We start from the raw sequence: 18832 nt of genomic DNA, 5'->3' as shown, positions 1-18832 counted from the left end.
GGCGCGCGCGCGCCCTAGAGAGCGGAGCCGCGCGCGCCAGCACATGACAGCAGGGGACGGGAACGGGTAAGTGACCTGGGATGCGATTCGCGAGCGGGCGCGTCCCGCTGTGCGAATCGCATCCCCGACGGCCATGACAGTGCAGCGCTCCCGGTCAGCGGGACCGACCGGGGCGCTGTGGAGAGAGAGACGCCGTACGCGCTCCGGGGAGGAGCGGGGACCCGGAGCGCCAGGCGTAACAACAGTGCTCTCTGCTGACATCTCTGTCCATTTTAGGAACTGTCCAGAGTAAAAGGAAATCCCCATATTAAACATATGCTGTTCTGGACAGTTCCTAAAATGGACAGAGATGTCAGCAGAGAGCACCGTGCTCATGATGTCAGCAGACAGCTCTGGGTTTCAAAAAGAAAAGAATTTCCGCTGCAGTATTAAGCAGCTAATAAGTACATGAAGGATTAAGATTTTTTAATACAAGTAATTTACAAATCTGTTTTACTTTCTGGCACCAGTTGATTTAAAAAAAAAAAAAGTTTTTCACAGGAGTACCCCTTTAAGCACAAAGCAATATGAAAGTATTGATAACCTGGTTATTTAGCAGTTTTTATATTCAGTGCTAGCAACATTTTATCAGATACTCTAACAAACGTTAAAGATTTATTTGCTTAATGAAATGTATTTTGGGCCCTGAAAGATTTGTCAACAATTAGATTCAAAGTCCCATTTCACTGTTCTGTGTGATCACGGGATGGGCACCCTTTTGTCATTCTCATTCTGAATGTGTTATTATAAAATGACCTTGTCCTTTGCTATTTTTCTGTTTTCCACCTCTCATTATCTTTTGTCCCTGTTTTTTTTTTTATTTTGTTATATTTTTGCTGCAAAAAAGCAATCAGTTACATATTCATGTTTTAACCTTTCCCTTTGAAAATGTATTCATTTGACCTTTTACCTATCATTTATTTCTGATCATTAAATGCAGATAATGGAATAGACATTCTCAGGATTAATAAATAATTGACCCTGTTACCTCTTCTCAAATCCATATTTTTTATGCAGAATAGTCAAACTTTAAAGCCGAATTTGCTAATTTGTGCAGAAACCAAGAAAGGTTTGGAATGTTTATGGCAAACTATTCAAATAGGTATTCTGATCTCATAAAAGGATAACATATTGCTAACATATGCTAATTACTTGCATTGTCACTTTTTGGGATGGAAATTCCCCTGTAAACAGATTCCTGTTTGTTATAAGAGTCACCTAAAATAATTTCTGCTGACAATTCATATTTTAGGGAAGGTAAATAAAAAGCATACCTTAATGCAAAAATTGGTATCTGTATAAACAATTGCTATATTCATATTATTAATCAATTATCATATTCCTAATTCATTGGGGAACTGCATTTAATAGATTTTATGTGAATTCTTCTGAAAACAGGCGATTTAATTTGATAAATTATATTTTTACTTCTAATCCCTTCTAATCTGCTGGTGCTTTACTCTGTAACAACTTATTACAGAGAGGAAAGATGTACCTACCGTGGGGTTTTGGCTTAATTTTCATAGTATTCAAAGCATAATTCATATTTAATTCATAATCCTATTTTACAGAGACACCCATTAATAAGTAAATTTTGATAACATGCTTCAATGATTATCTCAACAGTAATATTGTCTGAATATATATTAAAGGACATCTGCAGCAAAAGACAACTTATCCCCTATCCACAGGATAAGGGATAAGTGTCTGATCGCAGGGGGTCCGACCGCTGGGACCACCCGCGACCTCCTGCACGAGCCCCCACATTGCCGCTCTATGCCCCCTCCCCATAAAGTTCTATGGAAGAGACATGGAGGAGACATGTCGGCCGTGGCATCACGCTGCGGCCGGCACGCCTCATGCACGAGAGAGCCGCTGCAGAGCTGTGGCCCCATGTAGGAGATCGCGGGGGTCCCAGCGGTCAGATCCTGTAGATAGGGGATAAGTTGTCTTTTGCTGCAGATGTTCTTTAAACAAGTAATGTACAAGTTTCTGAAAGAAATTTATAACACACACTATAACTGTTTGAAGCTTAATAAAAAAATATCCATTGATGATTGGTGTCACAGTGATTCACAACCAGGTTTCCATGGCACCATGGGGTGCCCTGAGAGCCTTCCACGGGTGCCACAGAATTTCCACAGTCAAGATGGCAACCCCAAAAAAATTTACTTCTCTAACATCCTAGGCACGTCTGCCAGAAGAACCTCCAACTACACAAGACAATAAGTGAAAGGATGGAGTCGGTGAAATCAGCCTTGGTAGAATGACAAGTGCTTTGTTTACGGATTGTTGAAAATATTCATGAAAAAGTCACTGCTTTGGGGAGGGGGTGGAAGTGTTAATTGCTGCTTGTGCAAATACATGTACATGAAAATATTTCTACTTAGGGAGGCTCTCATGAATGATGCTAATTACTGTTGTGATGTATATGTGATACCTGAATATGATATCTGCTTGAAGAAGGGGGATATAATATTTCTAAAAGTGATTACTGCTGGGGAAATATTATGTTCCTTAAATTGATCACTGTTGGGGGGATACAAGATGCCTGAAAGTGGTAACTGATGGGTTAGTTATTACTGTTGGGAGAAATATGAGATCTCTGAACATGATTACTGCTTAAGGGATACAAAAATATGAGGAGGGGGGGGGGGGGGTTACCGATTACTGCTGAATGAGATTTTTAGCCCTGAAAGTGATTACTGCTGGGAGGAAGAGATGTTGACCCAGAATATGATTAATGCTGGGGGGATGACATGTGAGCTGTGAATGTGATTACTACTAGGGGGGAAGTGGGGATGAAATGTGAACCCTGAATGTGATTACTACTTGAAGAGATGAGACGTGAGCCGTAAATGTGATTACTGTTGAGAGGAAGAGAGTTAGCCTTGAATGTGATTAGTGATTAAGAAGGGGGTGAGATGTGAGCCCTGAAAGTAATTACTTCTGGGGTAGGGGATTAGTGCTGCTAAAAATACTTAACATTATGTAAAAAATAGTGAGCAGTCTCTCAGATACAAGCATGAGACCAGTGAGTGAGGCATTGCAGAGAACAACTGTCTCTTGCCACAATTCGTCTACCTAACACAGGCTGCCAGCTAGGCTGTGTTTGTAGCTGGGCAAGGGCCCATGTATGACATTTGAAAGGCAAGCTTTTTTTTTTTTGTCATTTTTAAATTATTTGATGGGGGTGCCACAAAGTAATTTTTCCCCCAGAGTTGCCTGAGGCTAAAAAAGTTGGAAAACACTGCCATGGGAGGTTAATGAAGTCAGTAAAGCAACATTTGTTATATTACAAAAAATGCATAATCTATGAATATGTTTGTGGAATATGGCCTATAAACTTATTCATATAAGGTGACCAGTGTCCACTTTTCTTTTTGCCATTTCTACTTTGCAATAATATTTGAAAGATATGTGTATGTGTGTCAGTACTAGAAAGAGGTGTAGAAAGGGGTAATAACTATCAGGTGGCTAGAGGGGTGGGAATCGGGACATAACTACTCACTGTGCTGTTGGTTTAATACAGGTGTAAAAGTATTTATTCCTGCTCTGTGCTGTTTGTTTACCACAGGTAGATAGGTAGTTATTGGTACTCTGTGTTGTTGGTTTGCTGCTGGGGGAGAAGCATATATTGCTGCATTGTGAAATTTGGTGCTGTTCATCATAAAATGTATTGCTGCACTGTGGTTTGGTAGTTTGGTGCTGGTTTGGTGGATTTTGTTGTTTTTTGAATGATGGGGTTCCAGTTATGTTCCAGAGTTGTTGCTTCCACAGAGAACCTCTGGAAGCAGACGGTTTTATGCATGGTGTAGTGGCCAAACTGGGCAACTGCAGCTCAGATCCTGACTACTCCTGTTTAAAATGTTATTTAAAATCATTAAGCATGAATATACTTATTTTCTTGTTATGATTACCATAAACTCCAATAATTGTAGTACATACTTTATACTAAACATTACAGGATTATCTTCCAGATTAATGGTCACTGTGAACTTGCTGCCTTTTCTTAGCTAGAAATGGTATTGACCCATATTACTTTATAATGCTCATTTAAAACAGAATAGATATCTTTGTGTATTTAAAGATCATGTCTGTCTTACATAGGCTGTAATATTATCTGACAAAGAAAAGCAGATGCAACTCAGCTCACTCAGCAATCCAAGTAGTCATTTATGGACATCCACAGTATTTGTATCGCTGGAGCACGGACAATGCGGGCCGCTTCCCGTGTAGATAGGCAGAAAGGAATGGTGGTCTAGCTCCCGCGCCTGGTAGTTAAAGCTTGACTTTTAATAGGTCCTTAAAACATGGTACCAAAAACAAAAATAACGGGGTGCATAAAAACACACGCGTGTATTTTTATGTACCCCGTTATTTTAGTTTTTGTACCATGTTTTAAGGACCTATTAAAAGTCAAGTTGTAACTGCCAGGCGCGGGAGCTGGACCACCATTCCTTTCTGTAATATTATCTACTGTCTGCACACTAAATCATAGAGCAATAAAGAATATTGTATGTGCTATAAAAGTATAAACAAGAATTTGATTTAAGAGTTTAATTCTAATGATGCAAGCCATTCGAAGAAACGCCTTTACCATCATGGCATGCAAAAAAGAATGCAGTTCATTGACTTCTGACTTCAAGTGCTAACTTATTTTTGACATAATCTTGAGAAAACAGTAAAGATACTCAGATTTAAAATAAAAAAATTGGCAATAAAGTTACATTTAAAAATGTTTTTTTTTTTAGTTGATTTATTAGCAATAGAAATCTCATATTTCCATTAATGTTAGCTTAATCCTCCAAGTAGGAAACCAGGGTTTTAACCTGATGACTTCCAATGTTTGAGACCTTTTTGTTCTTTTAGGTTTCCAATGTTTTTTTTGCAATAATGACTGCAATTAATATCAAGCATTTATTTAGAATGTCTTTTGGATGCATTTTCATGGTATATTAAAAAGTCTACATACGCCTGTGGAGAACAACACAATAAAAACTATAAACCTAGAACATGATGCATTATTAAAAAAAAAAAAGGCCTTTGACCACAAAACACTAAAACACCCCATAAACAAAAATACTATAAAGGGAATGCCACAGGCTTTTTGAAAAATGTGGTGCATCTGTAAATGTCTGTTTGCCACACACTGAAATTTATGGCAGCCACATGCTGGTGTAGATTTCTGCAAAATTGTATGTAAATTTTTAGATCGAGCCTAAATCATAGTATCTATGTATATGATAGTATCATAGTAGTATCATAGTATTATAGTAATCATGGTACCTATGTATGTCATTTAATATCTATCTATCTATTAGTGGCAATGACTTAAAAAAGAACAGTTATGGGATTACCAATGTCAATGAGAGCTATTATTAACAAGGGGGTACAGTTATATAAAACTGATCCAGGAAAATTATCTGAACTGTGGAGTTTCTTTTCTCTGAATCCAAATTGGCTGCAAATGCACAGTTGGCTCTGGATCAGACAGTTTTGGCTAAACAATGGGGGTGAACCATATGCAGGAGGTACACACAAGGAGTACTTTGTGCCATAATACAGGGTTATTCCCCCGCAGAAACAATGTATCTAGTGGAGAATAGCTCTGTAGTGCTGAAAAAAAATTCTCATTTTAGTGTAACAAAAAACAATCAGTATCTTATATATTGAGACTCCACACAACTTGTGCTGACCTGAATATGGTTGTATAGAGAAGTCGTAAACAAAAGACATGTCATTAAAAAAAAATGCAACAGAAATTTTTGAAAGCAACATTTCAAAAACATTGTGGGGAGTATGATATATATGCTTTATGTGTATGCAGATGAGAAGACTGCAGAAGGTTGAAGTCACATATACTGGTTGCAGAACCTTGTTTACAAACACAAGCACCCTGGAGGAAAAAACAGTACTATGTTAAAGTAAAATGCAACTAGTATGGATAGATACATTCCCCCTTAAATGTTTTCATCTTGACAAAAAATATAAACCTACAGCATGTTGATATGGGAAGTAGATAAAAGGAAACCGGTCACCTGTTTTATGGTGCCTTAACCACAGTCAGCATGAAATAGATGCAGGCGACAGGATGCCGAGACACTACCAGGATGCCAAGACCTTTACTCTGAAAGGCTTTGATATTTCAGAGGAATCATATTTTTTAAAAGATGCCAGAACCCTGTTAACTAGTCATTCAATGGTTCCTGATGGCTACTCCATGCCCTGCTGGTCTAGATTGACTAATTTCACCCTAGGAGTGTAAGGGACACAGGTGCGCATCCGCAGCGTATTCAATACTGCGGATGCGCTGCCGACACACACAGAGTTACGGCAGAGTGAGCTCCCTGCTGCTGCTGCCATAGCTCTATGTGTGTCTGCTCATAACTGCAGGTTTCCTGCCAGCAGTCATGAGCGGACATACAGAGCTATGGAAGCAGCAGCAGCGTGCTCGCTCTGCTGTAACTCTGTGTGTGGCGGCAGTGCATCCGCAGCGTCAAATACGCTCCTGATGCACTCCTGTGTAAATGTACCCATAGAAAAGTCAAGGGGGCAGCCGCAGAGACTGTCCCCCTTGACTACTTATAATTTCTCTGAAACAAATGTGAGTTTCAAAATAAATCATAGGCCCACATTTATCATTGCAGTGCAAGTGAAGCATTTTTTTACACCTTTTTTTTGTGTGTGATGATAATGTGTAGGAGCACCGAATTTATTAAAAGGTAAAAGAGCTTTGATAAATTTTGTGCAGGTCCACATTTTCTGAAATTTCTGTCTACACATACACCAAAAAGCTACACCATGTCAGGGCTGGTGTAGTTTTAGAGATTTTTCAGTGGCTTTGCACCTTTTTTTGCTCCTTTTTAAAAAAAGGGGCAATGATAAATCCCTTCCATATCATGTCTATTGCCAAAATCAGTGGATTGCAACTCAAAATCAGTGGATTGCAACTCAAAAACAGTGGATTGCAACTCAAAATCAGCAGAAATGTGTAAACAAAAAGGGGCAAAAAAAGGCGCAAAAAACCCTGCTTGCCTCTTTTTTGCCCCTTTTTTAGACACAAAAAACAGTCTAAAGACAATGATAAATGTGGGCCATAGTGTCTTGACATCCTACTGCCTACATCTGTTATATGCTGCCTGTGGTTTGGACAGCATGAAACAGATGATATGTTTCCTCAATTTCTTTTCCTCTTTGCTTTTGACTTTGTAATTTTTTTCTCTGGTGCACCTGCAACTTGGGGTGCATTTCAAGTTTGGTCATAAACAAGCAAGGGATGCACAAGGGCAGGAAAAGCAAGATAAACAGGTACTAGTTCCAATATAACTTCTTACATGGTTGTCCTTGCTTGGACCACTTTTGGTAGCTAATAAATGCTATATACTGAAAATACAAATGAAAGGGGTACACTGGTGGAAACAAATGTTTTCAAATCAACTGATGCCAGAAAGTTAAACAGATTTGTAAATGACTTCTATTTAAAATCTTAATCCTTCCAGGACTTCTCAGATGCTGTATGCTCCAGAGAAAGTTGTGTATTTTTTTCAGTCTGATGACAGTGCTCTCTGCTGACACCTCTGCCGATGTCAGGAACTGTCCAGAGTAGAAGCAAATCCCCATAGCAAACCTCTCCTGCTCTGTCTAGTTCCTGACAGGGACAGAGGTGTCAGCAGAGAGCACTGTGGTCAGACTGGAAAGCCCTTAGATTTTTAAAGAGAAGTAATTTACAAATCTGTTTAATTTTCTGGTACCTGTTGATTTGAAATTTTTTTCCCCCCAGAGTACCACTTTAAGATGTTCTAACCAAGTAATCTGTCCATTTTCCTGCTTACCTTTATATAACTATGTTTAATGTGTATGAAGAAATGAGTTATGTGGCTTCACTACTGTATCTGTGGGAGTGATACATTCTTCTGAAAGTTTAGTGTTTTTAATCTGTGTTTCAGATTTAGTCATGAGTGGGAGCACCCAACTGTGAAAGGTGCAGTCCTCATTCATACACCTCACACATCATTAAGTAAAGGCCCTATCTACTAAAATGATTGCTAGCATTCAAAATAGCTGGAGTTCTGGAGTGGAGTGTCAGGACCTATCCAAGAAAACAAACTATTCTATTTAAATAATGAAATATGTATTTGGTACATTATAATACCAGATCAGTGTATGTATGTGTGTATATATATATATATATATATATATATAATTTATTTGTATTTATCTATTTATTTATGTATTTTTATTTTATTTTTTGAACACCTATCAACCAGAGCATTAAAACCTACCTATTATTGTGTAGGAGACATGGATTCCACAAGATCTAGAATGGTTTAGGGGGATATCTGGCACAAAGATTTCAGCAGCAGATTTTGCTAATTCAGTAAATTTTGAGTTGAGGCCTCCATGGATTGCTCTTTTGTTTCTACCATATCCCACAGATGCTTGGTGACATTGAGGTCAATGGATCTTTTTGTCAGTTGATAGGGTTCAACATGGGCACTCTGACCAGTTTAACACTACATTGCTCCACACAAAGCTACACAACAAGCTGCAACATACAGTATGCTCTGACACTTTTCTATCATTTTTTATAATGATAGAAATTAACTTTTTTTTCAGCAATTTGTACAACAGTAAATCTTAAACCAGTAGGATCTGACCTGTGAGAATTTGCTCCCCACCAGGAATGTGCCAATATATGCTGCTAATTTGGTTTTAATATCATAGTTTGTGTGTGAGTGTGTATGTGTGTGTATACAATCAGGGGCGGACTGACAACATTCAGGGCCCCCAGACCAAAAAAAATCAAGGGCCCCCTGCGATGCTCCACCACTGGTCACACGTATGCCAATATTCCACCCAAATCCCTCGACCACCCCTACACATAAAATAAACAATATTTGTAAATATAAGAAACACTTTAACGTAGGTAGAATAATTTTCCATGACCAATAATACTAGTATACAATGAGTAAATATATACCACCACACAGTAACTGGATAATACCACTATACTGTACTGAATAAAATCACCATACACAGACCAGTATACTATACAGGATCTGTATACAATATAGGTGATTATAAACAGGACCATATGGCGGTAGATATCAGCTGTACACAGGATGGGGGAGATTTATCCAAACATGTCCAGAGGAAAAGTTGCCCAGTTGCCCATAGCTACCAATCAGATTGCTTCTATCATTTTGCAGAGGCCTTGTTAGAAATGAAGGAAGATATCTGATTGGTTGCTTTGGGCAACTGGGCAACTTTTCCTCTAGACAGGTTTTTAATATCTTCCCTCATATGTATACCATATAAGTGATTACAGTTACATAAAGGAACTCACGATTACGTATTTTCTGATCAGCAGCATCCTCTTTCCTTTTCTTCTCCGTCTGGATCAGACCGCCATGTTGATCTCATCTACCGGACAAACATGTTTGACTTTTTCCTGTGCCCTCCCCTCCTCTACACCATTTTCCCATTTATAGGCCCACATAATGCCCTGCTTGGTGTACTGCACAGTAAAAGGGCAGGTAGGTAGGTAGTCAGGTAAATAGGTAGGTAGATCAGAAAGCCAGATATGTAGGTGGGTGACTAGCTAGCTACTTAGGGAGCCATATAGGTAGGTAGATAGATAGCCAGGTATGTAGGTAAGTAGTTAGGCATCCAGGTATAAAGTTAGGTAGCCAGGTAGTTAGTCAAGTATGTAGCCAGCACCCCCCTCCACCCAGTGGCGGTTCCAGAGTCTAGTCTCGGGAGGGGCACTATCAGAGTATTTTGTGTTAGCGGACAGAAAATTAGGTGTTGCTTACGGAAGTTACAGGTAAGTAATGTCCCCAGGAGGTAGTGGCCCCTAGTAGATCATGACCCCAGGTAGTTAATGTCCCCCAGGTAGGTAGTTATGCTCCCTGTGGGTAAATCCCCCAGATATCTGCCCCTGTATGAAAACCCCCTATGCAGGTGGTAGGTAGCCCTCCTATTAGTTTGGTAGTTTGTCCCCATATTAGCTAGGCAGGAACATAGTAGATTGTCCCTCACATTAGGTGTAGGCAGCAGAGTTCCCCCACAGTAGGCATAGGCAGCAGAGTTCCCATACAGTGGGTGTAGGCAGCAGAGTTCCCCCACAGTGAGTGTAGGCAGAAGAGTTCCCCCACAGTAGGTGTAGGCTGCAGTGTTCCCCCACAATAGGTGTAGGCAGCAGAGTTCCCCCACTGTAGGTGTAGGCAACAGAGTTCGCCCACAGTTGGTGTAGGTAGCAGAGTTCCCCCACAGTAGGTGTAGGCCGCAGACTTCCCCCACAGTAGGTGTAGGCCGTAGAGTTTCCTCACAGTTGGTGTAGGCAGCCTGCCCCCCCCCTCAGTAGGTGTAGGCAGCGGGGTACCCCCTACAGTAGGTGTAGGCAGTGAGGTCACCTGTACCCGACAATGTCCGATCGGACCGGCCGGTCAGTCTGCCCCTGTATAGAATGCAATCAGAAAGATTTTTAAAAAATTCAAGCACCCCCCTCCCTCCCCTCGATCAGCACTCCACACCCCAGAATGAAAAGTGAAAGACGAGTTTTATAAATTTTAGCAAATTGTATTAAAAATTAAAAACTAATATTTACATTGCCATAACTATTTAGACCTATTGCTATGACGCTTGAAATGTAGCTCTGGGGCTCCTGTTTCTTTTGATCATCTTTGATATGTTTCTACACCTTAAAGGGGTACTCCGGTGGAAAACAAATGTTTTCAAATCAACTGATTCCAGAAAGCTATACAGATTTGTGAATTACTTCTATTTAAAAATCTTAAAGGGGAACTCCGGTGGAAAAGTAATTTACTAATCTGTTTAACTTTCTGGCACCAGTTGATTTAAAAAAAAAAAAAAAAAAAAAAGCTTTCCACCGTAGTACCCCTTTAATCCATCCCCATAGAAAACCTCTCCTGACAGTTCCTGACACAGACAATTGTGTCAGCAGAGAGCACTGTGGTCAGACTGGAAAATGCTGCACAACTTTCTCTGTAGTATACAGCAGCTGATAAGTACTGGAAGGATTAACTTTTTAAAAAAAATAGAAGTCATTTACAATCTGAATAACTTTTTGGCATTAGTTGATTTGAAAATATATTTTATACAATTATACCCCTTTAATTAAAATTACCTGTGGTGAATTCAGATGACATGATTTGGAAAGAAATACCCCTGTCTATATAAGGTCTTACAGTTAACAATGCACATCAAAGCAAAAAAAAACTACCAATGAGCTGCCTGTAGAGTTCAGAGGCAGAATTGTGTCACAGGTCTTGAGAAGGGCACAAAATATTTTCTGTTGATCTGCATAATTCTTAAATGGAAGTTTAAAAAAACTCTTCTTTAAGATGGCTGCCCCACCAAACTAAGCTATTGGGGAGATGGGCCTTGGTAAGAGAGGTGACTAAGAACCCAAAGGTCACTCTAAGATTTAAAGATCCTGTGTACAGATGGGAAAAACTTCTAGAAGGTCAACCATCACTGTAGCACTCCACAATCTCCACAAACCCAGCCAAACATCTCTGAAGAGACCTGAAAATGACTGTCCACAACAGTCCCCATCCAACCAGACAGAGTGTGAGAGGATCTGCAGAAAGAAATGGCAGACCAATGGCCACATCCCGGTGTGCAACCCTTGTGGCATCATTCCCAAGAGGATTGGAGACTGTAAACGCTGTCAAAGGGGCTTTAACTAACTACTTAGTAAAGGGTCTGAATACTTGTTTAAAAATGCAATATTTTAGTTTTCCCTATTCAATAAATTAGCAAACATTTCTGACTTTCTTTATGGGTATTGCAACCGTCTGCAGCAACATAACAATATACAGTACATGAGATTTAAGCCTACTTATGGACAACTCCCTATTATCTTTAATGCCTACTTCATGTTTTATATTTTATGTCAGGTCAGGTGCAGACAACAGACGTCAAAGTGGAAGAGAACGAATATCTGCATCTAATGATAAGGGAACGCCACCAATGGAGTCTAGCAAGGAAACTCGATATTGTGCAGTGTGCAGTGACTATGCATCTGGGTATCACTATGGAGTGTGGTCATGTGAAGGCTGCAAGGCTTTCTTCAAAAGAAGTATACAAGGTATAGTACAATAACTCCGCCATAGTAATAACATATTAAATACTGTTCATACACTAAAACCTGTTAATACACAGAAATAATACACAGTACAAAAACCTGTTATTTTACAGAATTTTACTTATTAGTGAAACACTCTGGGCCTCATTTACTAAGAATGTAGGATTATTTTGTTTGTTGTTTTTTTTGTCCTTTTCTGTTTTTCATTAGTTATTTACTATTTTGTCTCATGTTGTTTTTTTTTTTTTTTGTTTGTTTTTTTTGGGCACATGAGGGTTTATTTTTTCCACACCGGAATTGACAAAAAAATGTGAATTAACAACAGTGGCTCTTCCGGTCTGTGAGCAACTGAGGAAAGAGACCACACCACAACAACCAGACAGAGGTGTCAGCAGAGAGCACTGTGATCGGTTCTCTAGGTCTGTGTTAAAATAAATATAAGAGGTTGGATATCAATATTGGTGTATGAGCAAAACTATGAGGTTATGACATCAATTATGAGATTTGGGTACTGTAATATATGCAAGTCAGTATTGTATCGTATATGGCTATGGAATGTATAACAAAGGTTGTTGATGGGGACCGAGAAATGTGGGTATTGTAATGAATGGTGATGTTATCAGGGATGAGAGAATCGAATCTGACAAATCCAAATTCGTTACAACGATTCACAACGAATGCGAATATCGCCGCCAATCGAACTCTTCATTAAACTCCATTTAGTGCGGTCCAGGCTCCAGGGCATCTAAAATTGTGAATCCACATGTGAGGACATGGGGCAAGGAATCCTGGAAAGGCAGGATGACCCATAATCACATGCAACATGCAGCCTATCAGCAGCCGGCCACCCGTGTGATGTCACAGCCCTACATAATCAGCAGCCATCTTGCGGCCAGTCACTTCAGCTTTTCATTGCAGAGAGAGAGGGACAGACAGCAGTGTGTGTTGCACAGAACAGCATTTTTACAACAGCGATTCACCTCCCAGTCACATCAGCGTTCTGTTGCCGAGAGACAGACAAAGAGCAGTGTGTGTTGCACAGAAAAACATTTTTACAGCAGTGATTCACCTCCCAGTCACATCAGCATTCTATTCAACTTTAACAAAAAATTGTCAAACACCTGTGGGGTGTTAAAGCTGACTGTACCCCTTGTTACGTTCTATGAGGGGTGTAGTTTCCCAAATAGTGTGTCATGTGTTTTTTTTTTTTTTATTGCTGCTCTGGCTAGGGATGAGTGAATCGAATCTGACAAATCCAGATTCATTACGAATTTCAGGAAGAATTCGATTCATAATGAATGCGAATATCACCGCGATTCGATCGCGTGAATCGCTTCATTAAACTCCATTTAGTGTGGTCCAGGCTCCAGCTGCCGGGCATCTAAAATGGCGGATCCACATGTGAGGACATAGGGCAAGGGGCACAGAAGCGATTCACCTCCCAGTCACATCAGCGTTCTGTGGCAGAGAGAGAGGGACAGAGAGCAGTGTGTGTTGCACAGAAAAACATTTTTACAGCAGCGATTCACCTCCCAGTCACATCAGCATTCTATTGCAGAGTGGGACAGAGAGCAGGGTGTTGCACAGAAAAGCTTTTTTACAGCAGCGATTCACCTCAAGCCCAAATCCAGCCTAGAAGCACTGATAGGGAAGGGAGTGAGATTGAGAGAGTGCAATTTTGGGTGTAGTACACTGCGACTGTGTGCTGCAGCACTAGTGTGTACAACAACTGAAAAGCTAATAGTAGCCTGCCAGTTAAAGCACTAAAAGCATATTGTCCTCTATTAAGTGTAACCTGTGCATACATTTAAGTGGTGTACCATTTTGTTCCTGTTAAAGTCTTAAGGGCCTAGATACTGTGAAAAACCAGCCAAAAATATACACCTGCTGGTGTTGTAGACAAATACTGTTTTAAGCGTACTGGAGCACATTGTTCTCCCCTTATAAGTGCATACCACATACGTACATCTAAGTGGTGTACTATTTTGCTCCTGTTCAAGTCTTAAGGGCCTAGATACTGTGAAAGGCCAGACAAAAGTAAACACCTGCTGGTGTTGTAAACAAATACTGTTTTTAGTGTACTGGAGCGCATTGTCCTCCCCTCATAAGTGCATACCACACATACATACATCTAAGTGGTGTACTATTTTGTTCCTGTTAAAGTCTTAGGGGCCTAGATACTGTGAAAGGCCACAGCCAAAAGTGCACACCTACTGGTGTAGTTATAGACAAATACTGTTTTAAGCATAGTAGAGCGTATTGTACTCCCTATATACGCACTAAGTATATCAGGCAGAGAAGTGCCAGGACGTGCACAGAGGAGTGGCAGAGGCCTAAATTCAGAGGTTGTAGCAGAGTAGGGGCGAGTGGCAGCAGGAGTCGCAGTGAGAGGCCTTAGCTCCCGGTATCAGCTAGCGGTCATGTCTCGACCAGCAACCCATCTGCTGTCATCGATTGGTTAACACGGTCATCCACTTCATCAAAAGTGACATCTGACACCGCCAGTCAACAGTCGGTGGGTTCCTCAGACACAATCCTCTGTTGGCATGGCCCAGGAGCAGTCCCTGTCCTCCCATTGCCTCTGTCCTATGCTGTCTCCTCCCCCACAGAAGTATTTATGCTGTGGGTTCAGCTCCACTATTTAGTGTGGACAATTTACTAGAGGACAGTCAGCACCTACTGCCCAGCCAAGAAGTGGAGGAGACAACTGCTGCTTCCTCCACTAGGTGGGCAAGTAGTGATGAGGAGAGTGACGTAAGAGGTGGTGTTGCCAGCGTTCAGGGTCTTGAAGGAGACACTGTTGAGGAACCTGAGGAGGACAGCAGTGACATGCAGAAACAACTCAATGATGATGAAGCCGATCACACTTGGGAGCCGAGTGCAGAAGGGGCTTTATTATCATCAGGAGAAGAGGGTTGCAGGTTGCCCGTGAGGCTGCAGCGTGGTGGTAGCATGGTTGGCAGTCAGCATGGTGGTAGCATGGTTGGCAGTCAGCATGGTAGCAGAAGTGGAAAGTCTGGAGCCAAACGTTACCTGCTTCGCGGCAGCCTACCTTCCCGGGGGGGTTCCTGGAGTCGGCGGCACTAGCAGTCAATCAGTGCGGACTGTGGGTGAGAAAATAAGCTACTTGAGAGTGTGACAGTTTTTCAGCAAGCATCCTGAGGATGTTAACGTGGCCACATGCAAGATGTGTCGGGAGAAGGTGAAGCGTGGCCAATGGTCCCAATGTTGGCACCACGGCCCTGCGTCAACATATACTGCATCACCATAAAATGGCGTGGGAGAACCGGGGCTCCCATGTAGTCGTCCAGCCTGCTGCATCACCCAGTGGCATGCCGCTCCCTATTTCAGTCAGCCAAGGCTCCACCACCTCAGCCGAAGGGAGCTGTGTGTCATACCCACCTTCTGTCACTCTAGATGCTCTTGCTCCTCCTACTTTGAGTCAGTCATTCAGCCAGCATTCCATCGGTGAGGCCATGTCCAAGAGACAACAGTATGCGCCCACTCATCCAATGGCGCAGAAGCTGAATGTGCTCCTGTCCAAGTTGCTTTTGTTGAAATCCCTCCCTTTTCAAGTGGTGGACTCAGCACCTTTTAGAGAACTGATGGCTTGTGCTGAGCCGAGGTGGAGAGTCCCAAGCAGTTAATTCTTTGCGAAGAAGGCAGAACCAGCCCTGCACAATTTTGTGGAACGGAAGGGGTTCCAGTCCTTAAGCCTGTCGGTGTGTACCAAAGAGCATGGCAGCGCCGACATGTGGAGCTTTAACTACGATCAGGGACAATACATGTCCTTTACGGCCCACTGGGTGAATGTGGTTCCTGCACAGCCACAACAGCAAATAGGACAGGTCACGCTGCTTTTGCCTCCACGATCTCAGGCCTTTGGTCTTGTGACAGTGTGCAACGTCGCCTCCTCATCCTCCGCCATTTTCTCAGGTGTCACAAGTCTCAGTGCCCCTCCAGCATACCATGTGTGCAGGGCACTGTGGTGTCACGCTGTTCTTCACATGGTTTGCCTTGGCGAACTGAGTCAAACAGTGGAGGAACTGCTAAGTCATTCATCAAGAAATCAAATCATGGCTTACTCCAAGAAAACTGGAAATGAGAACCATGGTGACTGACAACGGGAAGAACTTCTTGTCTGCACTGCGACACGGAAGCCTGAGACATGCGCCCTGCATGGCACACATGTTCAATATGTTGTCAAGCGGTTCCTGAAGTGCTCCCCCATCTGCAAGACATCCTAACAATGGGAAGGAAACTTTGCATGCACTTCAGCCACTTGTACACCGCAAAGCACACCCTCCTTGAGCTGCAGCGTCAGATTGGCATTCCACAACATAGTCTGATTTGCGACATTCCATACGTTGGATTTCCCCCCTCCAAATGTTGGACCGACTAAACGAACAGAGAAAAGCCATCGCTGATTTCTTGATGATCTAAGCGGATAGGGGGACTCCCTTGTGTAACTTCAATGTCAACTAGTGGCAGCTCATACGTGACACCTGCCATTTGCTCAGGCCCGTTGAGAAAGTCACATTATTAGTCAGTCGCCAGGATTATGGGATGAACAATGTCATTCCACTGCTTCATCTTTTACTACAACATGTGGTGGAAACGATGGCTGGTAAGGGCACTGGAGACATGGCGCCTACATCTCACGGCCACATGAGCCCTCTGGGGGCTGAATTGGAGGAGCACAGTGGAGCACAGTTTAGGTTTTGCGAGATGGGCGATTTTTCTAGCCAGGACAGGAGGAGCCGGAGGAGCTAGCGGAGCTAGAGGGTTATGAGGAAGGCGAGACAGAGGACCCAGACACACCGTGGCAGTATGCAGTGGAGATGGAGACAGGGAGTCCCTCCGAGTCACTTGCACAAATGGCACAATGCATGCTCACTTGCTTGCGTAGTGACCGCCGACTTTTCACCATTCGGCAGCAGGGTGACTTCTCGCTCTCCACCTTATTGGACCCTTACTACTGGCACAAAATGGGGGCCTTTTTTTACACCCACTGAGAGGGAGGACAAACTGACCTACTACAGAGACATTCTACATAGTTAGTTGACCGATGCCTATCTGCGCCATTGTCCATCCTCTCGCAGGTTTGAATCGGGGGGACCCCCTGCACTCACCTTCCACTGCCATGGCTGCTGGGGAGGGGTGGGGTGGCAGGAGCAGTACCAGCTCCATCAGCAGCAGTCTGCAGTCGCTGATGAGTAGCTTTATTCACCCACATAGTGAAGCAACTCATCAACAGCAGGTAGACCTGGAGCAGGACCTGAACCAGCAGGTGGTGGCATAACTTAACATGACCATGCCAACACACCTTGAAGGTCAGCTGGACTTCTGGCAGCCAAACTTGATTTGTGGGTGCAATATAAGCCCTACCCCGAAAATAAGACCTAGGCCAGGGGTAATCAACTGGCGGACCGTGGTCCAGATCCGGACAGTGGCCGCCAGTAATGCCCGCAGACCCAACCCCAGCACCCCCCGGCCACCCCCCCGCCCTCCTTTGGCTGGTCCCATATCTAACTATCTATCTTCATACCATACGGAAGCTGCTGCGGGACCTCCTTCTGTTGCTTAGCAGCCGGGGCATGGACGCTGTCACTTTAAAACGTCGGTGCGTATGCACGGCCGACGTCACGGACTTGTCCCTGCCCCCGGCTGCTAAGCAACAGAAGGAGGTCCCACCGCCGCCGAGAGCTACAGCTTCCGGACGGTATGAAGGTGTAAGGTCCGGTAGTTTATTATGGCAGAGGGGTGGGGGGCACTGTAGGAGTGTGGAGGATGGGGGGGCTGTAGTAGTGTGGAGGATGGGGGGCTGTGGGAGGATGGGGGGCTGTAGCAGTGTGGAGGATGGGGGGCTGTGGGAGAATGGGGGGCTGTAGCAGTGTGGAAGATGGGGGTCGCGGCATCCTCCACACTGCTACAGCCCACCATCCTCCACACTGCTACAGCCCCCCATCCTCCACACTGCTACAGCCCCCATCCTCCCACAGCCCCCCATCCTCCACATTCCTGCAGCCCCCCCATAAATAAATAAGCCCTACCCTGAAAATAAGCCCTAGTGTGTTTTTTTGGGACTAAAATTTCAACTCCCCAATGCCTGATGTATCAGAGTAGATTGACCATGGTGCCACACCAAAACTTCACAAATATGGACATATTTCAGGCTCTGCTCCCCAGTTATAGACATTCCTCCACATCAGACCACAAGTAGGTAATGGGGACATGCATTACGTAAAACTTAACTTTTAATAATATGTTTTGGATAATATATATGTACCCAAATAGTTTTTTAAAATCAAACAAAAGGAAAGGTGTGCAAAAAACACCATGTGCCACCTACATCAAGTATTGATGTGATGTAAAGACCTCTAAAAGGTGGAAGGGAACAACGTATGGCCCATTGTAACCGTTGGGGGTAAAAACTTTTCCTGTAAGGCCCTACTCTCATTATTAATATAAGTGTTACTCGCCCTAAAAAGGATGGCCCCGCACAGGAACCTCTCCCTATTTCCCGCTACAAACACTGCCATTTCACAGGGTTTTTAGGTGGAAATAGAGAGTTTCCTGTGTGGGGCCGCCCATTTTAGGACGAGTAACACTTACCAAGAAGGGACTTACAATGGACCATACGTTGTTCACTTCCACCTTTTAGAGGTCTTTGCCTCA

The 18832-nt window shown here is 42.8% G+C and overlaps 1 protein-coding gene across 6 annotated transcripts in view; it reads left to right on the top strand.

Annotated features, from left to right (window-relative positions):
* Positions 1–18832, top strand: part of ESR1 (estrogen receptor 1) — a 305869-nt gene that overhangs the window by 151458 nt on the left and 135579 nt on the right. For all 6 annotated transcript variants that reach the window (XM_056567295.1, XM_056567298.1, XM_056567301.1 and 3 more), the window contains one exon: positions 11967–12157. In XM_056567295.1, the coding sequence (XP_056423270.1) occupies positions 11967–12157 (191 nt within the window). The remainder of the gene's footprint in view (positions 1–11966; positions 12158–18832) is intronic.

This window comes from Hyla sarda, chromosome 3 (genome assembly GCF_029499605.1).
Source record: "Hyla sarda isolate aHylSar1 chromosome 3, aHylSar1.hap1, whole genome shotgun sequence".
Taxonomy (NCBI): Eukaryota; Metazoa; Chordata; class Amphibia; order Anura; family Hylidae; genus Hyla; species Hyla sarda.
Note: the sequence above shows the minus strand (reverse complement) of the source record. Positions and strands in the feature narration are given on the sequence as shown.